This window comes from Crotalus tigris, unplaced genomic scaffold (genome assembly GCF_016545835.1).
Source record: "Crotalus tigris isolate CLP2741 ecotype Arizona unplaced genomic scaffold, ASM1654583v1 scf7180000018553.2237530, whole genome shotgun sequence".
Taxonomy (NCBI): domain Eukaryota; kingdom Metazoa; phylum Chordata; class Lepidosauria; order Squamata; family Viperidae; genus Crotalus; species Crotalus tigris.
In genome coordinates, this window is record NW_024097074.1 from 1,120,854 (window position 1) to 1,147,357 (window position 26,504).

General features: G+C 42.9%; 2 protein-coding genes across 3 annotated transcripts in view; one reads left to right on the forward strand and one right to left on the reverse strand.

Moving 5' to 3' along the window:
* The first annotated feature begins 1,416 nt into the window (after window positions 1-1,416).
* HBP1 (HMG-box transcription factor 1) lies at window positions 1,417-25,297 on the forward strand. 2 transcript variants are annotated; one of them, XM_039354474.1, is made up of 11 exons: window positions 1,417-1,574; window positions 5,704-5,902; window positions 9,383-9,617; window positions 13,177-13,309; window positions 14,084-14,195; window positions 14,305-14,417; window positions 15,701-15,857; window positions 16,985-17,129; window positions 18,520-18,828; window positions 20,763-20,904; window positions 24,155-25,297. In XM_039354474.1, the coding sequence occupies exons 1-11, from the start codon at window positions 1,560-1,562 to the stop codon at window positions 24,164-24,166; spliced, it is 1,572 nt and encodes a 523-aa protein (XP_039210408.1). In that variant the 5' UTR covers window positions 1,417-1,559; the 3' UTR covers window positions 24,167-25,297. The 2 variants fall into 2 exon arrangements, with proteins under 2 accessions (XP_039210408.1, XP_039210409.1); XM_039354475.1 differs by having other exon boundaries at window positions 14,305-14,402.
* The window catches only part of COG5 (component of oligomeric golgi complex 5), a 127,248-nt gene continuing 125,734 nt past the window's right edge, over window positions 24,991-26,504 (reverse strand). The window contains exon 22 of the mRNA XM_039354473.1: window positions 24,991-25,971. Within this exon, the coding sequence (XP_039210407.1) occupies window positions 25,857-25,971 (115 nt within the window). The 3' untranslated portion in view covers window positions 24,991-25,856. The remainder of the gene's footprint in view (window positions 25,972-26,504) is intronic.

Sequence of the window (26,504 nt, forward strand, 5' to 3'; positions counted from 1 at the left end):
TTTTCCCATAGTTACATCTTTTTGAGGTGGAATCAGGGCTATGTGACGCTGCTTGTCACTGTACAGACATAAACATTACAGACATAAGCCAGATAAAGTCTTCTCGGGCCTATTTTATTTAAGCCATCCAACACAAGTTAGGAATTTTTTTTTATGGTCAAGCACAATTCATATATGAATAATGTACCACTCTCTGCCAATGAGCAATAAGTTTTGATGTGCTTTTGTTTAGATGGGTTTAAGCAACATTCAAACATCCTGGACCATTCCTTTCCAACTTCCTTCTAACGCGTAAGAATCTAGTATAGGCTCTTTAAAGTTCATTGCTCCAAAAATAAATGAAGCTGCATTGGGCACAATGTGCCCTTTCTCTTTCCATTATGTTTTGACTTTAATAGTTCAGTGACTTGGGGGAAACAGAATATTCTGCCTTTTAATATTCCCCCAAATATTTTTCTCTGACTTCCCACAAAGTAATTCAAGTACACATGTCCTAAGGCTTATTATAAAGATAATCCTTGACTTACAACCATTTGTTTAATGACCCTTTGAAGTTGCAATGGCACTGAAAAAAAGTGATTTATGACCCACTTCTCACATTTAACCAGGGCTGCAGAATCCCCAGTCATGGGATCAGGTGACTTTGGCAACCGGCATGTAGTATTTATGATGGTTGGCAGCCAACTTCTGACAAGCAAAATCAATGGGGGTGAGACTTGCTTAACGACTGCATGATTCACTTAACAGCTGTGGTAGATAGTAAATAGGGCAAAACTCAACAACTGCCTTGCTTAGCAATGGAAATGTTGGACTTCATTCTGGGTCGTAACTCGAGGACTACCTGTATAGCAGTATAGCTGTGGAATTCTGGGAGTTGAAGTCCTCATGCCTTAAAATTGTTAAGTTTGGGAAACACTGCTGTATAGGATTCTTAACATCTGGTGCCCTGAATTTTTCCAGTGCCCTACAAAGACTGCGGCTCATTCTGCAATTTTCCGTGCTTTTTTCTCCCAACTCCACGTTTTCCCAGCACTGCTGTGCAAAAATTAAAGAGCCGTTCCTCAGCTTGGGAAGAAAACGTCCATTCCCCACTTTAGGAATCCCTCCAGGGCCACAGCTAGTTGGAGACACAGATACACGTGTCCCTAAGAGTCTTGTTTACTAATGACCCAGAGCTTTCTGGGAGTTGTTGTTCCTGAACTCAGTATCGGGCGTTCCTGCGAGAAAGCAGAAAACAACAACGCCCATAACCCTCTTCGGCTGGAGGAGGCGGGGCCAGCGTCCATTTATTACGCCTCGTTCAGCATGACTGGCTTCGCCGCAGCCAATCGGCCGCGCGGAAGACATCAAAACAAGTCTGTTTTCTTCAGCTGGCCTCTTGACAGGCGACGCCCTCATCCAATGGGCGGACAGAAGCCTGTGATGGACGTCCACGCCAGCCATTCACAAGCCGAGCCCGAGGGAAAAGGGGTGGCGATTTCGAGCGAGAACGAACGGGAGGGAGGAGGGAAGGAAGGGAAGAAAGAAAGAAAAAAAAAAAAGCTGTAGGGAGTCCTGTAATGGCGACGGGGTTGGTGAGTAGCTCAGAAGTTTTGAAGTGTTTTGAGGCGGGTGGAAGTTGGGGGGTAAGTGGGAGACGGGCGACTTCCGTTCTGTGGGGCTGCCGCTCAGGGCTAGACGCTGCCGAGGGAGGAAGGAAGGGAAGTTCGGGCCGTTCTTCAGGTTGTTCAGACGGGGGAGAAAATGAAAGGGGGATGAAAAAGGCTCCGGGATTCCTGGCGCGACCGGGGCATTTTCGGAGTCGCTCTTCAAAACAGAGCACAACACGGCGCCATTTACCTCACGGACCCCCCCCCCCAGTTGTGAGGCGTACTTAACTTGGCTCTCTCCGTCTCCCCAACCTTTCCCCCCCCTCAATTTTCCGGTCCCTTTGGGCCCCTCAGGAGCCCTTTGGCCGAGGGGGGGCCACCCCCGAGGTCGGGGACGAGAGCCCCTCCCCCACCGCCTTTCTCCTGCTGCTGTTACGCACTTCTGAATGAATGGGGCCTTTCGGCGCATGCGCCTTTCCTCCCCCCGGAGGAAAAAGTTTATAAACAAGGGCCTCTGCCAGGCGTCGGGCACGTGACTGGAAAGAGCGGGCGGGGGAGGGAGAGCGGCTCTTGACAGCGTTTCCGCCCCCTCGGCTCCAAAAGCGGACCAATCAGCGCCGAGCGGCTCCTCCGCCCGCGGCGCGTGATCGCCTCTCAACGGTCCTTTTCCTTCACTCCCCCCCCTTTCTCCTCCGCGCGCGCGTGACGCCGGAGGCGGCGCGCGAGCTCGGTGCGTTTCTTGCGTGCGGGGGCGGGGTCTTTTTCTCGCCCCGCCCACCCTTTGAGCGCTGAATGCGGAAGTGCTCTGCTTCTGCTGCGGCGGGAGCCTAACCCAGGAGGGTCTTCACGCTTGGCCCTTTTATGACTTGTGGACTTCAACTCCCAGAATTCCTCGGACAGCTTGTCTGTCTGAGGAATTCTGGGAGTTGAAGTCCACAAGTCATAAAAGGGCCAAGCTTGAAGACCCTTGGCCTAACAGCTGCTTTGCAGCGGTGGGGCGACAGGATCTACCCCTCCCTCTTTTTCCTCTGGGGTGTTGCTCGCCTCCCCCACCACCACAACCTTATTTCTGAATCTGTAGCAAGTGACCAGGATGAATAACTTTTGCTTTTAAAGACATACATTATGTCACAAAGGGGCTGCCCCAAAGAAGAGGGAGTCAAGCTATTCTCCAAAGCGCCTGGAGGCAGGACGAGAAGCGACCTGGAACTAAGGAGGAATTTCCCGACAGTTAATATACTGCCTGGATGTGATTTGAGTCTTCATTGACATATTCCTGACAGAACAATCAGTCAGCGGAAAGAGTTGCCTCCAGAAGCTGTGGGTGCTCCATCACTGGAGGTTTTTTAGAAGACATTGGACAGCCGTTTGTCTGAAATGATACAGGGTTTCCCTTGAGTGAGGAATTGGATTCAAAGATCTCCAAGGAACGTTCCAACTCTGTTCTGCCATCAGAATCTTGAAGAATTGCTGGCTTAAGGTAGCAATTATTTCTTCACAGTTTTTGATTTTCATTACTTCCTCGCTAGCAATCAACAGCCCTATGAGCAGAGGGTAAAACCAAGATGAACACCAGATGAACAATCAAGAACTAAACAATACCCCAATCAAGGAACTACCAACACAAACAAGCTAACAGTAAACAACAGCCTAAACAAGGAACTACCAAGTAGGCTCCCACCAACGCTGATAGTCAAGCTACTATATATAAAAATAACATCAACCCTTACTCCATTGTACACTGATGATGTTAACTAGTTGGGTAATGAAATGCCTACAAGAAAACCACCAAGCTCAGCGCCAAGGACCCTCCATTTATCAGTTGCCTCGATCATTCAAGAGAGTCTGGGTGACGCACAGTATATTAAAATGAGTAAAAAGCCATTACCAGGGAAGGAAATGTCAAGAACCAAGGCATAATGTTGCCCCACCCCAGAGTCTGCAGGAGAAATATTTGGGATGCTTGACTTTAGATAGTTGCAAAGTTTGCATGGTGACAGTTTTGACAATTACCTTTAAGCAAGTGGTAATACCTGGTTAGCTGCAGAAACAAAGCATTATGAGGACTCTGGATGGAAGACCACAGAGCACGCCAAGGCTGTAGGCTAGAGAAAGATTTTTTTTAAATAAAAGAAAGCCACTTCATATTGCTCTCAAGAAGATTACTGTACATGGATATTTCTGTGAAGTCTTATGAAGAGCCAGTTTGGTGTACAGTAGTGGCTAAGATGTTGGCCTACAAACTAGGAGACTGCGAGTTCTAATCCTGCCTTAGGCATGAAAAACTGGCTGAGTAACTTTGGGCCAGCCACTGTCTGCCCAATTCAACTCATTGGGTTTTTGTTATGGGTAAAATAGGAAGAAGAAGGAGTACTGGTATGTTTGCTGTGTTGAGCTGTATATGAAAAAAAAGCAGGTTAAAATCTAAAAAAGTGATCAGAAATTGAGGATGACTCAAGGGAAGAATGGCCTAACATGAGAATGATGTTTGGATGCAGTCACATGTTAATAACTCATTCTCCCTTTCCCAAAAGCCAGCAGATGTAAAAACAAAGGTCTTACAAGAATACAAAGTTAAAATGCACCAAACTGGTAAGAGAGCATAAGTAAAAGAGATTAGTTCAAAGAATATCAGTGGCCATTCAGCGCTTGACAAGAATGCCACTCAGTTACCATAAAAATAAAATCAGAAGAGCAAAATGTAGTCAAAAAGTAGCTGTAGAGACAGAATGTGGATTCTCTTTCTGTATTATTTTTTGAATGCACTGTTAATTGTTTGTAGGTCAAACTTTAGAAAAGCTTTGTTTATTTGTAAATAGATGTGCCTAGGATCTTAAGTATTAAAAACATCAACATTAATACAAATAATTCATTTGAATCTTATTTGGAAAAGAAGCATACCTAGATCTGGAGCTAGTAATCTGTCACCTTGGATTGTCAGACTGGTGCCTCCCTTGGATGAGATGGTCTGTTGTTTACTCTATTGAATAAATTTGGGGATAGATCACCTGTGAGAAATGATTTGTTTTTAGACACATCAGCATGTATCTGTATATTGCTTTTCTAGCATGCTTTGCTAATTATTAAGGAGTTTGGAACTTTGGGCATATGGCAGACTCTGATAAGTTCATAGGCCATAAGCAAACAGTGCATGGCAGCTTAGGATGCTGCAGTACTTTGGTTTACATGTCTGTGATGTTATTAAAGAATCTGGCCATTTTTACTTGAATTAAAAGTTTACTATAGTGCTTGCAGCTGCTTAAAATCACCTGGGATTTGCTTATGTAACAGTCACATATTTGGCTTCTAAACAGTGGGAAACGGAGCATTTTACATAGCAGGTTTAGCAAAGAGTCACCTCTTTGAAAATATTCTGTTTATTTTATATTGTCCCATCTTCCCATACGTGATGTTCTGGTTATTGTCTTTATCACGGGGTGCATTGAATATTTTAGGATTTCCAAACTAAACTGAACTGTTAAAGTAAATGATTAAAAACACAAAATACGAAGTATAGGAAAAATAATTAAATGAAGAACGTTTCAGCTGGCATACTTTCTAGGTGTGCAATAATGCTTTAAGTCTCTTTCCCACCATTTTATACGTTAGACATGCCTGCACTAATGTACAGTGTGCTATAACAAATCAAGAATCTTATGAAGAGAAGACAAGTTTTTCGAAAGGTCATTTTACTTCCTTGAATGTGGACCAGATTTGTTTGTTGTTGTTTTTTTGCTGTGTGATTTTATAATAAATCTTACCAATAGAATAAGAATTAACTATCACTTGTTTATTATTAGCCTTGCAGGAGGCTATCGGTCCTCAATTAAAATACTGCGCAAATCCATTTTTAATGTTGCTCCCACTGGTTGCCTGTAACTTTTCTAGAAGAAAAAAAAAAGACTTAAAAGTGACGTACAACACAACATTGCTGTATGTTTATGTTGAAATCGCCAGCTGTGGCCTTTCCCAGATTTTTTTTTTTTTCATCCCAGATTTCCATTCCTGCTTAGCCTTGCATTTTTTCCCCCTCAGAGTTCTTAAAATGGCAAATAGGTCGGGGTGAATTGTTGCTGAATACTTCAGCTAACTCTGTGAATCCTTTTTGCTTCAGTCAGATAATTTGAAGCACCCGACAATGGTTTGGGAAGTGAAGACAAACCAGATGCCTAGTACGGTGCAGAAAGTCCTGCTGGTGGTGGACAAGAGAATGAATGAACGAGGAATGAACGAGGCGCTGGACTTGCTGAAATGTAACGAGAATATTCCGTCTTCTCCTGGATACGCATCTTCTGACGAACATATGGAACTCGGTAAGCACCCATTAAAGATTCTTGCGTTTGAAAGGACAGCTCCTTTAAAAACCGACACAGGTAGCCCTCGTCTGACAACCACAACTGAGCCCAGGATTTCTGTTGTTAAGTGAGACCTTTGTAAAGTGAGTTTTGCCCCATTTTACGACCTTTCCTCCCAGTGAACAAAACCGTGACTGAATCTGGAGGTTCCGCTTCGGATACCACGAAGCCCCAGAAGGGAACAAGGAAAACGGGTCGCGAAGAGAATGTGTAGCGTCCCAGACAATCCTGCGGACCCTGTTCAAGCACCACTTACATATGCCAGGGAATGGATAGGAGTCAACTCCCACTAATTTTTTTCTGCCGTCCTCACCACTCTCTGCACCGGCTTCCGGCCTGAAGCAATGATACCTCCAGACCACACAGTACTACAGAGAAAGCAGAGAAGATAGAAGAACTGGATAGGAGCTGAGGTGGCGCAGCAGTTAGGGTGCAATTACTGCAGGCCACTTTAGCTGACTGTGTTCAGCAGATCAGCGGTTCAAATCTCACCGGCTCAAGGTTGACTCAGCCTTCCATCCTTCCGGGGTAGGTAAAATGAGGACCCAGATTGTTGGGGGCAATGTAAATATATATATATACATTGCTTACTGGTGTACACCGCTTAGAGAGTGCTTGCACTTAAAGCGGTATATAAGTCTCATAAATAAATAAATAAATAAATAAACTGTATCATATGGAAGGAGAGAAAGGCAATGTGGAGGATTAATACGTGAGAAAGAGCTGGTAGAGAACGCAGCACCAAGGTTGATGGAAGTTTGGGAAATGGGAGGCCTGACAGACCCCCATCCCTCCCCGGGCCGCTCGTGAACCGAAGGCCTTGCATACCCCGGAGGCCTCCCATTTTGTATTCCTAGTCCAGAGATTACAAAATATATCGAGTTTAAGATGATGGCTAGCGCGTATAGTTTATAATCAAGATCATTGTCCTGGCTGAAGCTTGGTGGAAAAGAACCAGGGATTATAAAAATAAACAGAATAACTTCCCGGAAACCAATGGCAGCAAACCAGTTTTGCAGTCCTGTCAAGAAATCTGGATGTAAAAGTTCACGAAGTTCTAAGGGCTTGAGATCCTTATGAAGAAGACATGACGTCTTCACGTTTTCATAATTTCAGGGTTTCCGAGTTTCATAAATTAAAAGTTAAAACATTACCTTTCCCTACACATTCTAAGCAAGGCGTTTCCGAACTTGGCAACTTTAAGACTTGTGGAACTTCAACTCCCAGCATGGCTGGCTGAGGGATTCTGGGAGTTGTAGTCCCCAAGGCTTAAAAGTTGCCAAGTTTGGAGATCCTTGTTCTAAGTGATTTTTTTCCCCCCATTGTGGAATCCAACGCCAAATTTCACTTTGGCTTTCAAAAGTGAAAGACTGCACCAATATTTTAGTTTCAGAGATCTAATTTCTTAGTCCTCTTTAAAAAAAAAAAACAAAAAACCTTGGGCACACTCAGATTAAAGGCCCCCTCTAACTGAATTAACCATATTTGAGGAATTAATTTCTGTGGTTTATTTTTAGTTTGCGATCTCATCCAAACATTGTATGACAGCTTCTTTCACTCAGGATAGGTGGGAATGGGTAATTGAAAATCAACCATAGTTTCATCCCTACAGTTCCTGAAGTGGACAAAATTATATCATATTCTGATAATGTGTCAATGTTAAAAAAAAACTGAGTAGTTTGCTGCTATATTAATAGCCCAGACTAAAAATATCTATTTTTTTCAGCTAAATTATAGGTCACTGCAACCTTTCATTCCAAACTCATTATTGACAACTAAAATACTTCAGGCAGTTAAAATACGTACCCTGGAGCCTGACTATTATCACATTTTGTGGCTATTTTCCATACCTTCTGTAATTTTCTGTTTTTGTGGCATCTTCACATGGTTTTTGAAAATGCTGGAGGACACGACGTGACATGTCATGCAATGAAATATTCTAATCAGGTTATTCAAACTGGATCATCAAAACTCCAGAGATTACCAGGCCAAAACACTCCAATTAATTTAATTTTCTTTAAAAAAAAACCCTTCCATATCAAGTCTCACTTTGACTCAGTGAGAGAACTTGTCTAAACAAAGAGAGATGGGCTGCTTTGTGAAATTGAAATAGTGTGCAAATTTTGTTTTTAGCTGTGCATTGTTTAGCATTGTAAATTCAAATGAGAAGCTGTTTACTTGAGAATTTTAGGCAGTTTTCATGAAGAAGGGAAATGGTTGTTTTCATTCTCAGTCCGAGGTAAGCATGAAATAGATGGTATCTGTTGTACGCTGTTAACTGAATGTGAAATATTTAGCCTCTGTTGTTATATTTCTCCGAAAGGTTTATGGGACTGACTTTTCTTCCCAGCTTTTTTTTCCTCCTAAGTAGCTTCCTTTGGATTCTTCTGTTTTACAGTAGAATACATGCTCAGTCCAGATAGTCTTGAATTTATATGTCAATCCCTTCTTTTTACACTGGCCTTATGTAAGAAGAAACAAGAGTTTGGGTTTCTTCACAAGACACCACAATCTTTTTCTGAAATTGAGTAGTAGGTTAGCATAGTCATTCAAAAGACCCAACCCAGTGATGGCGAACCTTTTAGAGACCAAGTGCCCAAACTGCAACCCAAAACCCACTTATGCATTGTTGAGTGCCAGGTGGGTGTGGCCCATTGGGTGGGCGTGGCCCATTGGGTGGGCGTGACTGCAGTGGTAACGGCAGACTGGGTGGGACTAAAAAGTTCAATCAATTCCAACTTTGCGAGATCTTTTTTTTCCCCGCGAGAAGTTGAAATTGATTGATTGAACCTTTTTTTTTTCCCCACACGGCGGAGGCCTAAAGCAAAAAGATTTTATAAAACCCAGCTGAAAGCCTAGGACTGGGGTGACGGCGCGCGTGCCCACAGAGAGGGCTCTGAGTGCCGCCTCTGGCACCCGTGCCATAGGTTCGCCACCGCTAACCTAACCCTAGAAAATATTTTTTTTCCTAGGCTTAAGGAAGGGGGTGGATCTTATTCTTACGTTGGGCTAGTTTGATTAAGTGGCACAGCGGTTAAAGTGCAAAATGGCAGACCAACTCTGCCCGCAGCCTGGAGTTTGATCCCGATGGGGCTCAGAGATGACTCAGCCTTCCGTCCTTCCCAGCTTGGTCAAATGAGGACCCAGATTGTTGGGGGCAATAGGCTGACTCTGTAAACTGCTTAGAGAGGGCTGCAAAGCACAGAATAAGAGAGTTGGAAGGGACCTTGGAGGTCTTCTAGTCCAGCCCCCCTGCTCAAGCAGAATACCCTACACTGGTTGTCCAGTCTCTTCTTGAAAACTTCCAGTGTTGGCGCATCCACTACCTCTGGAGGCCAGTCCTCCCACTGGTTAATTGTTCTCGCTGTCAGGTACGTAAGCCTAAATGCTATGGCTGTTTGTAGGAATGGATTTGACCCTGCCCGTTTCCATTGGCAGATGATCTTCCGGAATTGCAGGCGGTTCACAGCGACTCTACCCCACCCGCCCTCTTCCAGCTGAGCGCTAATATCTCACATCAGGAATACACAAGGCCTTCTTGGAACCAGCACACCTCAGGCAGCAGCCCAGAAAGTGCTTCCCCGTGCGAGGACGGAGTGAACTGGCTGACGGAGCTGGCAAACATCGCCACTAGCCCGCAGAGTCCTCTCATGCAGTGCTCGTTTTATAACACGTACGGGGTATTATGGTTACCGTTGTTCTCTATGATCGGCTAGACCTGTTTTGCATTAAAAGGCGGAGAGTATTACGTAGGCACGCAGGTGTCTGCGAGGGCGGAGGTGGCGGTTTTATTATTTTCTTCATTCCCGTTGGGAGATTTCGTACGTAACTGGTATTCTGACTTTGATGTAGTCTGCAAAGTGTAAAGGGAATAACGAATCGCCCTTACGCAGCTGGAGGGAGTCCTCGTCTTACAGCCGTTCGTTTAGGGACCGTTTGAAGGTACAGCAACACTAAAAGCAGGGACCTATAACCGTTTTTCACACTTGCATCCCCATGGGATTCGGCCGCTTAGCAACTGGCTCATGTTTACAACGGTCGCCGTGTCCTGGGGGGGGGTCACGTGACCCCCATTTGGGGACTTTCTGACAAGCAAAGTCAGTGGGGGAAGCCAGATTCGCTTAACCACCGTGTGACTAACTTAACAACTGCGGTGGTTCACTTAACAACTGGCAAGAAAGGTCGCAGAACGGGGCAAAATTCCCCTTGCTTACTTACCTCATTTAGCAACAGAAATTTTGGGCTCAATTGTGGCTGTAAGTCGAGGACATAGAATACCTGTACGTCATTTTGGAGCTGCCCTGTTTTTAATCACACTGTAAACGCAACAATAGGGGTACTTGAGTCCACACATCTAACTTGCAGAGCTGATAACTACTGAGAGCTACTGAGAACTTGCAGGGCCCTCCCTCTCTCTGTAGTAGTGCGTGACGGGTAAGACAGTCAATCAAGTCGGTATATCTTGGAAACCTTTTTCTGCTGTCACTCAAAGGGCACTAGAACGAAGGCGCTGGTAGCTTGCCAACTGGATGAATAGCTTTCATTTTTTAAAAAATATTCCGACTTAACTTGCTGAAAATACATGCTTTGGTGCAACGGAACCACTAAATCAGCTGTGAAAGCATTAAAAGAAGGACACGGTGTAACGCGCCATCAAATTATAACTCTCAGAACGGGGGATCTGCGTATGAAAAACTAAAGATTACCGTCCTGATGCGAGAGAAAATAAGATCCAAAAAAAGTGCCACACATAAATAAGTTCTTCTTCTTCTTGTGCCATATCCGTTATCGGACGTTGGCGATCATGTTGGCGATCCTGTTTTTATCAGCAGCCGCACGAAAAAGGGCTGCTGAGTTTTGTCCAAACCAGTCCTTTAGATTTGGAAGGCACGATGTTCTTCTTCTGCCTGGACCTCGTTTGCCTTCCATCTTTCCCTGGAGGATTAAATGGAGCATGCCATATTTCTTCTGGGCGTCGCATCACATGTCCGAAATATTATAATTTTTGTTTTTTTAATTGTTTTGATGATTTCCCTGGGCTTTTCCAGGTGGCTTATCACCTCCTCATTTCTGATCTTGTCAACCCAGCTTATACGTAACAGCCACCTGTAAATCCACATTTCAAATGCTTCTAGTCCAGTGGTTCTCAACCTTTTCAATGCCGCGACCCCCAACCGGTCGTAAGTCAAGGACTACTCAACTGGTGCAGCACCGTTTCCAGAATGGGACTTTTGGCGGGCTCAGCAGGGCAGAAACAGCCTGGACAATTCCTATTGGCTTTGGAAAGCCAATAGAATTAAACTCTATTCAAGAGAGTCTATTCTATTGGCTTTCCAAAGCCAATAGAATAAAAGGGAGTAGCACAGCTAAGGAAAAGGGGGAAAAAATGGTGGACTGTGTTGTTTGACGACCCCCGTGAAATGGTCGTTCGACCCCAAATGGGGTCCCGACCCACAGGTGGAGAACCACTGATCTAGTCTCTTCGGGTGGCCTTCTGTCAGAGACCAACTCTCTACTCCGTAGAGCAGGATACAAAAAATATAGCATCTGACAAGCCTGATTTTCAGTCTTAGGCTTCTGTCCTGACTGCATGTATGCATGCAGTATTCATGCTTTGAGATCCCTCCAGGATTCTTTATCAAACTGGTGCAAAAAAAGTAATAATAATAGTAGTAGTAGTAGTAATAAAGTTGGAAGGGACCTTGGAGGTCTGAGTCCAACCCCCTGCTCAGGCAGGAACTCTATACCATTCCAGACAAATGGCTGTCCAGTCTCTTAAAAAACGTCCAGGGTTGGAGCATTCACAGCTTCTGGAGGCAGGTTGTTCCACTGGTTAATTGTTCTCACTGTCAGGAAGTTTCTCCTTAGTTCTAGGTTGCTTCTCTCCTTGATGAGTTTCCATCCGTTGCTTCTCGTCCTGCCTTCAGGCGCCTTGGAGAATAGCTTGACTCCCTCTTCTTTGGGGCAGCCCCTGAGATATTGGAAGACCGCTATCACGTCCCCCTCGTCCTTCTCTTCATTAAACTAGACACACCCAATTCCAGCAACTATTGCTTATATGTTTTAGCCTCAAGTCCCCTAATCATCTTTGTTGCAAACTAGAGAAGCGGTTCTGCAATTGTTTCTCACTGTTCTTTGCTGAACGAAAAGTACCCCATTGATGAGATGGATCTGTTAATTATTTTCTGGGAACGTAGAAGCAATACGTAGCTAGCTTTTCCTAAAAGGAGCACCAACTCTCTTCTGTAAATAGGACCGTTGATTAGAATATTTGGTCTCGAGATAATGGGGTGTTCCAGGAGAAAAATATATCTCCAGCTGCAGAGTCCTCAGCGCTCTTTGGCTGGACTGTTTTCTTGCAGACACTTCCTCACCGGACCAGGTTAAGTTATAACATCTTCTGCCCTTGTTGCTACTGAGGTTAACTAGTTGGGCAGTGGAAGTGCCTGCAAGGAAACAAGCAAGCTCAGAGAGCACCAAGGATTCCATAACGGGATGCTTAGTAGAGAAATAATTTTCATGAATTAATTGAATAATTAGCTGTTTTGCTCTACCACAGCGGTTCTCAACCTGTGGGTCGGGACCCATTTGGGGGTCGAACGACCATTTCACGGGGGTCGCCAAACAACGCAGTCCGCCATTTTTTCCCCCTTTTCCTTAGCTGTGCTACTCCCTTGTATTCTATTGGCTTTTGAAAGCCAATAGAATAGACTCTCGAGTCTAATTCTATTGGCTTTCAAAAGCCAATAGGAATTGTCCAGGCTGTCTCTGCCTTGCTGAGCCCACCAAAAGTCCCATTCTGCAAACGGTGCTGCACCAGTTGAGTAGTCCTCGACTTAAGACCGGTGGAGTAGTCCTCGTCTTACGACCGGTTGGGGGGGGTCGCGGCATTAAAAAGGTTGAGAACCACTGCTCTACCAGATTCTTTTGTGCCCTTGTCTTTTTTGTAACCGAATGAAAAGAAACGGTAGTAACGATTTGAAATGTGAGCAGATATTTGCGGATAAAAGTAACCCTCTCGAGAAATTTTCTGTTGCTCAAAAACAAGCCTGAACGATGGATACTCGGAATGAACTCGTTTCAGAACCACCGACGTGGGTTACGATGTTCAAGGAATAACCAAAGGCGTTTTCACACCGTGTGACAGAATCGCTAACCTGTTGTCCTTTGTCTACCTTCTTCCCTTCCTTGATCAGCAACCGTTCACGCATTGTTTTATCATCCTTTCTTAGGTCATCTCCCGTTCACTTGCTAGCCACAAGCAAAAGTTTACATTCCTATGCACGCCCACCGCCAGAATCCTGTCCGAGCGAGACAGTTTTTCCCAAGCACCACGTGGAGGAAACGCCAATCAGACACGAAAGGGTAAATTCCGTGTGTTGAAGTTGCTGAAGATCAGAAACACTTTTTTTTTAAAAAAAGGAACCCTCATAAAGCATGACTTTTGTATGGTACTCCTTCACAGCTTTATTTATTTAGCACAGTGGTTCTCAACCTTTCTAATGCCGCGACCCCATAATACAGTTCCCCATGTTGTGGTGACCTCCAAGTGGGTGTGGCCACAAATAAGAGGGAGTAGGACAGCTAGGGAAAAGGGAAAAAAATGGCGGACAGCATGGTTTGGCAACCCCCGTGAAATGGTCGTTCGACCCCAAATGGGGTCCCGACCCACAGATTGAGAACCACTGCCTTAAAGGATTAGACTTTAAAGAGAAAAAAATCAACCATCATCATCATCATTATTATGACTATTATTATTAACAATAATAATAACAGCAATTATTATTATTTGGCACCTATCTCATCCTAGTGCTGCTAAATAAATAAAAAGGATGTTTAAACACAGCGAAACTCAAAATAATAGAACAATAAAACAAAAAGCAAACAAAGAAAATACACTGAGGACTAGTAATTATTATGCTGCGTGTTTATATAAGGAATGTAGGAAGGCTACTAAGCATAATTTAAAAAAAAATATAGAATTTAGGACTACGCAGGAAAGGCACGGAAATGGTTCAGTAAAAAAACAACTCCGGAAAGTCTGCTGTTTCAGGGAGTCCCCTGAATCAACCATTTGTGCGAACAGACAACAGAAATCTATACGTGCAAACTGTGGTTTTATTTTTTTTTTTTCAACAGACAAACAGTGAATCGGAGTCTGGCATTTTCTGTATGTCATCCTTGTCAGACGATGATGATCTGGGATGGTGCCACTCTTGGCCTCCAACTGTTTGGCACTGTTTCCTTAAAGGTAAAACACACTCCCGTTATATGACTGGGTTTAACACTCAGGTTTATCTTTACGGTTACGCTGAGTTCTTTTCTTTTTTCTAAATTTTTTTTTTAAAAAAAAAAATTAGGAACACGTTTATGCTTCCACAAAGGACGCAATAAAGAATGGATAGATGTTGAAGATTTTGCTGGATTGGCCAGCTGCAGAAACCAAGCTGATGATTCGGTGGGTGCTTATAAAGTAAGTTCTGAGGTTTTTTTTTTTTTCTTATTGCAATTTATAAGAGGAAAATCGATCAGAATATTGCTGGAAGGGACCTTGGAGGTCTTCTAGTCCAGCCCCCTGCTCAGGCAGGAGATCCTATACCATTTGTGACAAGTGGCTATCCAATCTCTTCTTCAAAACTTCCAGTGATGAAGCACCTACAACTTCTGGTGACTTCTGGTTAATTGTCTTCCCTATTAGGAAATTTCTCCTTAATTCCAAGTTGCTTCTCTCCTTGATTAATTTCCATCCATCGTTTCTTGCCTTGCCTTCTGGAGCTGTGGAAAATAAGTTGACCCCCTCCTCTTTGCAACAGCTCCTCAAATACCGGAACACCGCTATCTTGTCAACCCTGGTCCTCCTTTCCTCTAGACTGGCCTCACCCAATTCCTGCAACCGGGAAGCATTTATGCGAAGGGAAAGCATTTTTGCAAATCGACTAAATGCAGTGAAGTAATTCCCATCACAGAAATGACTGAGAATAGCATTGTGACATGATAGGGAGATTGCTGCTTGCTTACTCACCCCGGAGTGTTGCAATTTCCCCAGCACCAGCAGATGAGCAGTCAATCACATGGCTGTACTTTACTATCTATCTATCTATCTATCTATCTATCTATCTATCTATCTATCTATCTATCTATCTATCTATCTATCTATCCTTCTATCTATCTATCTTGAGTGTTTCTTGATGCACCCTGTCGGGCCAAATATGGGAGAAAGAAATCTTCTTTCTTTTTCTTTTCTTTTTTTTTGCCTATATCAGCTCAATCCAGAGCCATCCACAGGCAGCAGTCGCAACTGCGACATCATTTATATTATAAAATTTGGATTGCTAACAAAGAATTAAGGGAAAATGGGATAGCTATTTCGAGTTTCTTAACTCTCTTCAGCCAAACAGCTGCCTAACATGCACACAGCCCAGGCTCGAATCTCAGAAGGGTATGTTTGGCTGAAGAGAGTTAAGAAACTCGAAATAGCTGTCCCATTCTCCCTTAATTCTTTGTTAGCAATCCAAATTTTATTATATGTGTGTGTGTGTCTGTGTGTGTGTGTGTCTGTTTCCTAAAGTGCTGATTCATTTGTACTCAGTGTAGTTTGTAGCAACTCCTGCCCCTTGTGGTTGATCCGGCAAGCAGTGCAGTCGCCTTGAAAACCCTAATGATTGAAGCCTTTAATTTCGTAGAAAACAAGGAAGTGGCTTAGATGGGAGAGAGAGACTGCGACGCGGCTCTCGGCTAACGGTTGTGTTTCCGCAGGGCTACGCCGCTGACGGATTGAAACTGATCTCGCATGAAGAGAGCGTTTCGTTTGGTGAGTCAGTACTCAAGCTGACTTTTGATCCTGGCACAGCAGCCAAGGATTTACTCACTGTGGAGTGCAGACTAGATCACCCCTTCTATGTTAAAAATAAAGGTAAGAAAATGTTCCGGTTTTTCATCCACAATGGAAGGGGGGGGGGAGGGGAAGAACATTCCTATATAGGTAGTCCTTGAATTACCATCCCAATTGAGGCCAAAATTTCTGTTGCTAAGCGAGACAGTCGTTAAGTGAATTTTGCCCCAGTTTATGATTTTTCTTGTCACAGTAGATTAATAATAATAATAATAATAATAAAGTTCGAAGGGACTTAGGAGGTCATCTAGTCCAACCCCCTGCTCGGGCAGGAAACCCTATACTATTTCAGACAAGTGGCTGTCCAGTCTCTTCTTAAAAACTTCCAGTGTTGGAGCATTCACCGCTTCTGGAGGCAGGTGGTTCCACTGGTTAATTGTTCTCACTATTAGGAAGTTTCTCCTTAGTTCTAGGTTGCTTCTCTCTTTGATTAGTTTCCATCCGTTGCTTCTTGTCCTGCCTTCAGGTGCTTTGGAGAATAGCTTGACTCCCTCTTCTTTATGGCAGCCCCTGAGATACTGGAAGACTGCTATCACGTCCCCCCTCGTCCTTCTCTTCATTAAACTGGACATACCCAATTCCAGCAACTGTTAAGTCAATCAGTGCAGTTCTCAAGTTAATAACACCATTGTTAAATTCAATCTTTGTTTTCGTGGCCTAGAATTAACTGAATTTGGGAAGTCTGCCTGGAGTTTTTTTTTTCCCCCAGACCAAATCATTATTTTGGAGTTTCTTTCTTCAGCTTTACAGTTTCTCAGGAAAAAAAATGGTCTAATGGTTAAGATACCAGATTGTAGGAATGGAGACTGTCGAGTTCAAAGTCCCGCCGTAGCCGCAAAAACCAGTGGGTGGATCTTGGGCCAACCCACCTCACAAGGTTGTTGTGTGGAAAATAAGAAAGAGGAAGGTGTACTGGACATGTTTGCCTCCTTGAATTATTTCTACAAATATTAAAGATGGGTTATAAATAAATAATAAAAAAATACATTTCTCTTCCATTAACCGTTTGTCGTTTTCCCATTTCCAAGGCCGGGTAGAACTCATGTCACCGCTGCTTCCTTCCCTTTTGGCTAAACTCATCTAGTTTTGGACATTGCTGGATCTGAAGGCCACGTAGCATCCCTCTTAATTATTTCTATTTTGTTCAGGTTGGTCTTCTTTTTATCCAAGTTTGACTGTGGTCCAGCATGGCATTCCATGTTGTGAAATGCACGTTGGCGACATCTGTCTACCTCGTGGACACCCTGAGGCCATAAACTTTGATGATTCTGGTGTTTTTGATACATTCAAAAGGTAAATCTTAAAAAGCAGAGACTAAATGTAAAACTGAGTATTTGTTTTCTGAGGTTTTCGCGGGTGTTTGTATGTAGGTTTTGGTTATTCAGGTTTTCTCCCACGTAAAATTGGAAGTGTCCAATTTTACATGGGAGAAAACCCGAATAACCAAAGACCTACATATAGGAGTATATTTCAACGCTGAGTAAGAGCAAACAAATTGGATTATAAACCCCACCTCCCTAAAATTAAGCTATTTCAATTAATGCATACGCTCTTTTTAAACATGTTGTTTTAAACTGGTATATTCTAAAGGAAGTTTTTAATGCTGTTTTGGAGTATATACTTATTTAATTGAAAATTCTAGCTTCACCTGTAGTATCCTTACAAATTACAGACCGATTAAACTTCTTCCACTAGAGGGCGGAAGACTTCCAATTTTAGACTCTGCAAACGGTCTCTTTTAAGTTGGAAGCCCACGTTTAAAAGTATTCCGTGCAAAGATTATTTATTTAGTTCCTCAGCTACAGTTCTGAAAGTAGAATAGGAATAATTTTAAGCTTATTTAATCAAACTTTAAAGTCATTTGCATTTTTTTTATACGATGCCGGGTTTCCTGGTAACAAAAATGGGCTAATCTGTCACTTAAAAGACGGTAGCATGGGTAGTAAAACTACGTTGTTATGTGTGGGGTCCTTGGTGCTGCCTGAGCTTCTTGCAGACATTTCATGACCCAACTGGGTAACATCATCAGTGTTAGAAGGGAGTGGGGTTTGCTCTCTGTTCATATATAAATGGTCTGCTCAAGAACACTTCCACCACTGACAGGGCAAGATCCTTAGAGACCAAACCCCACTCCCTTCTAGCACAGATGATGTTACCTAGTTGGGTCAAGGAAACCACCAAGCTCAGAGAGCACCAAGGATTCCACAGTCCTCCCCCTCCCCCTCCCCACAAACCTTCCCTCCTAGCACTGATGACGTTCCCTAGTTGGGTCATGAAATGTCTGCAAGAAAACAACCCAGCTCAGAGGGCACTAAGAACCCCACAGTCCTCCTCCTCCTTCCCTTCCTCCTCTCAACAACCCCCCCTTCCTTCTAGCACTGATGATGTTAGCTAGTTGGGTCATGAAATGTCTGTAAGAAAACAACCAAGCTCAGAGAGCACCAACGACCCCATAGTCCTCTTCCTCCTCCTCCCCCTCCTCCTCCTCTCCACAACCCCCCTCCCTTCTAGCACGGATGATGTTACCTAGTTGGGTCATGAAACGTCTGCAAGGAAACCACCCAGCTGAGGGAGCCCCACAGTCCAATCCTCAGCTGCAGATATTCTCTTCTATGGATCTGTCGTTAGGTACTATTGGCGAGTAAGCCCCGGATTCGTTTCTAAAGCGACATTTTTTTTCCAGTTACGATTTTACACCCCTGGACTCGTCCGCAGTCTACGTGCTAAGCAGCATGGCTCGTCAAAGGCGCGCGTCTTTATCCTGCGGGGGGTCTGGGAGCCAAGACTTTGAAAGATCCGACTTTGGGCCTGCACCGCCGACACCGACGTCCTCCGTGTTCAGTAAATCTGGCAAAAACCACAACTCAGGGACTGCAAGTACTGTTAGTGCCACTTCCCCCAACAAATGCAAAAGACCAATGAATGCCTTCATGCTTTTTGCCAAAAAATACAGAGTGGAATATACCCAAATGTACCCAGGAAAAGATAACAGGTAAAGGACCTCCTCGTTCTGATGTACATACGTATATATGATGTGCATATATGATGTATATTCACCTCTGGCCTGCTGTTGACGAAATAAAGATTCGTTGTCTTTAGATTTTGCAGTAAAACCTTATTTTAGACCGCAGAATGTGTACTGTCAACTTGAAATGTAATGAGCGAGCGAAATGCATCCAGGTATTTCAATTTACGCAAGCTTACATACTTAGCTTGGATTTTATCATTCAATGGCTCCAAACATTATAGGGATGGAGTTAGGATAGATGCCAGTAAATAGATTCTAGATAAACTCTATTAAAATGAAAAAAACTGACAAATAGCACAGGTGTAATCAAATGGGGAAGTCAGATTAACTTAACAACCGTGTTCCTGATTTAACAACTTTTATGATTCTCTTAACAAACGTGGCGAGAAAAATCGTAAAATGGGACAAAACTTAACTTTTACCGTTTGTTTAATGACCGAAGCTACTACGCCAACGAAAAAGTGACTTACGACTGTTTTTCGGACTTACAACCATTGTAGCCTCCCCACGGTCATGTGATAAATAATTCAGATGCTTGGCAACTGACTCATAGTTGTGACGGTTACAGTGTCCCCTTTTGTGACCTAATGGGGAAGCCAGATGCCTTTAACAACCAGGTTAGTAACAGGTTACTAACAACTGCAGTGATTCATTTAAAAACTGTGGCAAAGAAAAGTCATAAAACTCAACCAATGTCTAGGCCAGTGTTTCTCAACCTTGACAATTTTAAGGCATGTGGACTTCAACTCCCATTGCTGGCTGTGGAATTCTGGGAGTTGAAGTCCACATGCCTTAAAATTGTCAAGGTTGAGAAACACTGGTCTAGGCCAAACATAAATGTTCAGCTCAATTGTGGTCGTAAGCCGAGGACAGCATGTAGTTCTTCTGGGCTTTATTTATTTTATTTTTATTTTGTTTGAAATGGTATAGGGTTTCTGGCCTGAGCAGGGGGTTGGACTAAAAGACCACCAAGGTCCCTTCCAACTTTTTATTATTATTATTATTATTATTATTATTATTATTATTTGGTCCACCATCAACTATTAGGCAGATGGTTATGGACATCCTGACTCTCATGCAGAATAAATGCACAGAGATGTATGGACGGGGCGTCGTTGCACAATATTAAACATGCAAATTGTTCCTTGTTAGTCCATCAACCTAGCCTTACTGGAGGCCTAGATCAAATACAGGTAGTCCTCGACTTACGACGAGCTGAGCCCAGAATTTACGTTGCTAAGAGAGACGGGCGCTAAGGGAGTTTTGCCCCCATTTTACGAGCTTTCTTGCCACAGCGGTTGAGCCAAGCGCTGCTGTCAAGTTAGCAACACGGTTGTTAAGTGAATCCGGCTTCCCCCGTCGACTTTGCTTGTCGGAAGGTCGCAAAAGGGGATCGCGTGACCCCCCCCCCAGGGACACGGCAACCATCATAAATACAAACCAGTTGCCAAGGGTCTGAATTTTAACCACATGGCCATGGAGAATGCTGCAATGGTCATAAGTGTGAAAAAGCCGCTTTTTCCCATACCGTTGTCAGTTTGAACGGCCGCTAAACGAACTGTTGTAAGTTGAGGGCGACCTGTGTATTCCAACTCAGCGCCGAGATCGAGAGGTGTACAGTGTTCCTGAAAAAAAAACACCCCTCCAGTTTTGTGAAGGCTTTTGAAACATAACCCTAGACATAACATTAATCTCAAAGAGTTGCACAACTCCCGCTTACGATCAGAGTATTATGGAATAGTTAAAAAAAAAAATGCGCCGAGGATAGAAATAATCAAGTGCTGAAGCGTTTCCTGGATCCCTTCCCCCCCCCCCCCGCCCGGTAAGGAAATAGGGAAATTGACATTCCATTATTGCTGGCTTGAATTGAGTCTTCTCCTGATATATTTCTTCTGCAGAGCCATAAGCGTCATACTTGGAGACAGGTGGAAGAAAATGAAAAACGAGGAAAGACGGATGTACACGTTAGAAGCCAAGGCCTTGGCTGAAGAACAGAAACGCTTGAATCCTGATTGCTGGAAACGGAAACGAACAAATTCAGTACGTTGTTTTCTACTGTCGCCCTTTCCTATCTATCTATCTATCTATCTATCTATCTATCTATCTATCTATCTATCTATCTATCTATCTATCTATCTCTTTATATCATCTATCTATCTATCATCTATTTATCTATTGAGATAGATAGATACAGACAGACATGATAAATAGATAGATAGATAGATAGATAGATAGGTAGGTAGGTAGGTAGGTAGATAGATAGATAGATAGATAGATAGAGAGATGATAGAGAGATGAGATGATAGAGGATAGAGATGATAGATAGATGATAGATAGAGACAGACAGATGACAGACATGATAGTATCTATCTATCTATCATCTCTCTATCATTCTATCATCTCTCAACTCTCTATCATCTATCATCTCTCTATCATCTATCATCTCATCTCTATCATCTCTCTATCATCTTTATGATCTATCATCTCTGTCTATCATCTCATTTATCTCTCTATCATCTATCTATCTATCATGTCTGTCATCTGTCTGTCTCTATCTATCATCTATCTATCATCTCTATCCTCTATCATCTCTATCATAGATGATAGAGAGATAAATGAGATGATAGACAGAGATGATAGATCATAAAGATGATAGATGATAGAGATGAGATGATAGATGATAGAGAGATGATAGATGAGAGTTGAGAGATGATAGAATGATAGAGAGATGATAGATAGATAGATAGATAGATAGATAGATAGATAGATAGATAGATAGATAGATAGAGCTATAGATAGATCTTGGTGTACTGTAAAATGGGGGTCTGCAACCCCCAGGCCGTGGACCGGCACCACACAAACAAGCGAAGCCTCATCCGTGGGATGCAGACAGCACACAAAACCATGCCCCCTCCGGTCCGTGGAAAAACCTCTCTCTACGGAACCGGTCCCTGGCAAACCAAAGGTTGGGGACCTCTGTTGTAGAATACGTCTTACCGGAAGAAACTGTTAGTAAAATCCAGCATTCTACAAGCCTCCACCTTTCCTGTCTAGATCTCGAAGGAGACACCCTCTCCTGTTCCAGGGGATCCTTGGAAGAGTAACAGGGTTATTCCAGAAGACCTACCAGAAGTAGACACGGACCATGTCACTTTTTCCAGTGCCGTTGCAACTTCAAACAGTCCCTAAGTGAACTGCTGCAAGTCGAGGACTATCTGTAGTTGAAATTGCACCTCTTACTTCCCACGCCTGACTGAAAGTTTTGACACCACCACCACCACCCCCTTATAGAGACCAGTCATTGTAGTCTGAAATGCTGCAGGTATCCAGGAGTACAAGTTTTTTATTATTTATTATTATTATTATTATTTCATTTAATAAACCTATATTTTAAGAAATACGATAGGGTGTGTGTCGCCCTCCCCAATTCCAATCTCCCAAAGCATATGAATAATCTGGAATATCATTAGTTTGTATGCATTTGTATGTTTGACAAATATAGGTCAAACCTGACTTTTCAACCTGCCAGAATTGGGATGAAGGGCATAGGGAATTAGAATAGAATAGAATAGAACAGAATATAGAATAGAACAGAATTAGAATAGAATAGAATAGAATAGAACAGAATATAGAATAGAATAGAATAGAATATATGGGATAGAATAGGATAGAATAGAATAGAACAGAATAGAATAGAACAGAATATAGAATAGAATAGAATAGAATAGAATAGAATAGAATAGAATAGAATAGAAGAGCCGAGGTGGCGCAGCAGTTAGAGTGCAGTACTGCAGGCCACTTTAGCTGATTGTGTTCAGCAGGTCAGCGGTTCAAATCTCACCGGCTCAAGGTTGACTCAGCCTTCCATCCTTCCGGGGTAGGTAAAATGAGGACCCAGATTGTTGGGGGCAATGTAAATATATATATATACATTGCTTACTGGTGTACACCGCTTAGAGAGTGCTTGCACTCAAAGCGGTATATAAGTCTAATAAATAAATAAATAGAATAGAACAGAATATAGAATAGGATAGAATAGAATAGAACAGAATATAGAATAGAACAGAACGTAGAATAGAATAGAACAGAATATAGAATAGAACAGAATATAGAATAGAATAGAATAGAACAGAATAAAGAATAGGATAAGATAGAATAGAATAGAACAGAATAAAGAATAGGATAAGATAGAATAGAATAGAATAGAACAGAATATAGAATAGGATAGGATAGAATAGAATAGAACAGAATATAGAACAGAACAGAACAGAATAGAATAACAGAATAGAACAGAACAGAACCTTGGAAGTCTTCTAGTCCAGCCCCCAGCAGGAGAACCTATATCATCTCAGACAAGTGACTGTCTAGTCCAGGGGTAGGCAACCTTGGCCCTTTTATGACTGGTGGACTTCAACTCCCAGAATTCCTGAGCCAGCCAGGCTGAGGGGAAAGGGAGAGGTTTCCAAGCTGAGCCAGGCTGGCTCAGGAATTCTGGGAGTTGAAGTCCACCAGTCATAAAAGAGCCAAGGTTGCATATCCCTGAACTAGTCTCTTCTTTAAAATCTCCAGTGATGGAGCGCCCACGATTTCTGGTGGCAAGCTGTTCCATTGGTTAATTGTCCTCGCTGTCAGGAAGTTTCTCCTTAATTCCAGGTTGCTTCTCTCTTTGATCAGTTTCCATCCGTTGTTTCTCGTCCTTCCCTCTGGTGCTTTGGAGAATAACATGACCTCCCCCCCCCTTAATTTGTTTAGTGATCATTCAAAGTTAGCGCAGCGCTGGAAAAAGTGACTGATGACCATTTTCCACACTTAGCAGCGTCCCTGTGGGTCACATGACCAAAACGAAGAGCCTTGGCAACTGACTCGCATTCATGCCTGTTCCAATGGTCCTGGGGGGGTGTCCCGTGACCTCCCCCCAATTTTTGTGACCTTTCGACAAGCAAAGTCAATGGGGAAGCCATATTCACTGAACTGACCTAACCGCTGCAGTAATTCATTGAACAACTGGCAAAAAAGGTCATAACATGGGGGGGGGGAATCATATCAACAACCGTCTTGCTTAGCAACAGAAATTACGGACTCCAGTTGCGCTCGTAAATCGAGGACTACTTGTTAATTTACTAGAGCCAAGCCTGCAGCATGTTCTTTATGTCCACTTTAATTTGGGGGGGGGGGGCGGCTGTTAGGAAAATTGGACCAAGAACACGTAATTCGTATTTCCGCGCACCAATGTCGTCCCTTGTCTTTTGGCTTTAATGAGCGTTTTCATCTGTCTTGTCTTTTGTCGCAGGGGTCCCAGTAGCACCGAGTTCGAATTCTAATCAATCCGTGGTGGTGGAAGGCACGATCAAGGCTTCGTGATTCGTTGTGGCGGTGTGACTATAATAACACGGGGCATCACGGGGTCACTTAGGAATGAAGTTTTGCTTATTACAGTAGAGCGTTAAGCAAGCTAAAAGTATCAACGTATTTTTTTAAAAAAAAAAACAACCACCACCAACCAACCAACCAAATTGCCTTATTATTATTTTTCCTTCCAAACTACACACATATATATATATATCTTATCAGGTGTAACAAGCTTGAATACGGATATCCTGTGGTGCTAAGGAATATTAGGAAGAAGAGAATCTTGTATAAAAAGTGTTTTGTTTTCTAAGGACAAAAATAAAAGAAAAATGCACAAAAAAAGGGGAAGTTTAGAACATGTTAACATCTGTTTTATAGTACAATTCCTATTGCTGATTAATACGTGTTGCACAAACTATGTAATGAACTACAAAATTTTGGCAAGCTGGGGATTTTTCTGACAATAAATAGATGAACTTCTCGTTTTGCCCAGTGCCAACGGAGTATCGGAACGTGGGGCAAAGCGAATAGTATAATGTACACTATATGTAGCAGATTGTTTTCGATATGGGAAGGTGTCACATGGATAATTTATATTTGGGGGTGCCTTCCCATGGTAAAAGGCTGGCGAGAAGCCTGAGCTGCATTGGAAAAAGATGATTAAACCCACGAGCAGATTGCATTGTTCAAGACGAATGGTGCTTTCGTTAATACCTTCATTTAATTAATTTTTTTCCCTATGTTGCGTATTTTAAAAGATTTTATTTTGCCACATCCTTTTTTTTTTTTTTAACGGTGGGGACAAACCTTGCACTTATTTTCGGTGCAATATTTGCACTTTACTTTTATTTTATTTTTCTCCCCCCCCCTCCATCTATCTAAAAACAGAGCAGATATATTCGATCTATGGCTACTTTTTGCTGTGAACATTTACAAAACATAGCTTTTTAATATTACTAAATAGTGTGGTTTCTGCCAAGAATCACCAGAAATTTCAGCACCTGATATGTACGTCTTACATGTTTTGCTCCTATGATTTTGCACACTGTATTCTTGTATTATTTCAAATAAATTGTAAAAAAAATTATTCTTCTATATTTTCTCTATATAAAATATATGAAGCTATCACAGTCAAGTCTCGTGTGTTGATGTTACCGATCGCTTAACTGGAGGGAAGGCTTGGAAAAAAAAAAAAGGGACAGGTAGAAATATTTTAATTCCATTTCCAGTTATAACATCGTACACGTTACACTGAAGTAATCTGAAATATTTTATCAATCAACTTGTATATATTTTCAAACTCTAGAACGGGTGGCTGAAAAGAAAACATGAAATCCAAGCGTATTTTTTTTTTCCTTGTCAATTTAGGATTAGCTTGTTTTTTGCCAGTGCGGGGGGGGGGGAAAGCCTTTTCGAACAGAAATGTTTGGTTTTTAAATTAAAACCAGAAAATATATATAAAAAATACCATTTAGAAAAAGCTGAGAGATGCAGAATTGCAGAATGCATTTGAGTACAAAAGTCAAACAGGCTGTCCGTTGTGCGTGGGTCAACAAGTCTGAAAGAGTTGCTACTGGTACGAATTCAGGAGTTATACCGTATTTGCTGATCACGGGCTGCCAGCGTGTTTTGCAGGAAGCCATTTACGGGAGAGAGTTGAGTGCTTTCTGCAGCAGCTGCACCATTACGGGATAGACCGGGGCAAATTCTTTGCCTTCTCTGCTTCTTACAGATTGGACGTAGGCTTCCAGGGCACCCCTGGCTCAAAGAGAGAAGAGACTGGAATGAAAGCTCTTTCGTTATTATGAAACTAACAATACTGTAGCTCTCAAAAGGGTTTGTTTCTTTGTTGCTTAGGTCTAAACTAACTGACCTTATCGTTACACCCTGGCATTCTCACTCTCTCTCTCTCTTCCCCCCTTTCCCTCCCCCCTCTCTTTCCCTCTCTCCCTTGCTTTCCCTCTCTTTCCCTCTCCTTTCTTTCCCTCTCCTCATTCCCTTTCTCCTCCCTCTCCTCTTTCCCTCTCTCTCCTCTCCCTCTTTCCCTCCCTCTCCTCTTTCCCTCTCCCCTATCCCTCTCCTCTCTTCCCCCTCTCCTCTCTCTCCTCTCTCTCTCCCCCTTTACCTCTCCCTCTCCTTTTTTTCCCTCTTCCTCTTTCCCTCTTTCCCTCTCCTCTCTCTTCTCCCCTTTCCCTCTCTTCCCCCTCTCTCCTCCTCCCTTTCCTCTCCCTCTTTACCTCTCCCTCTCCTCTTTTTCCCTCTCCCTCTTTCGCTCTCCCTCTTTCCCTCTC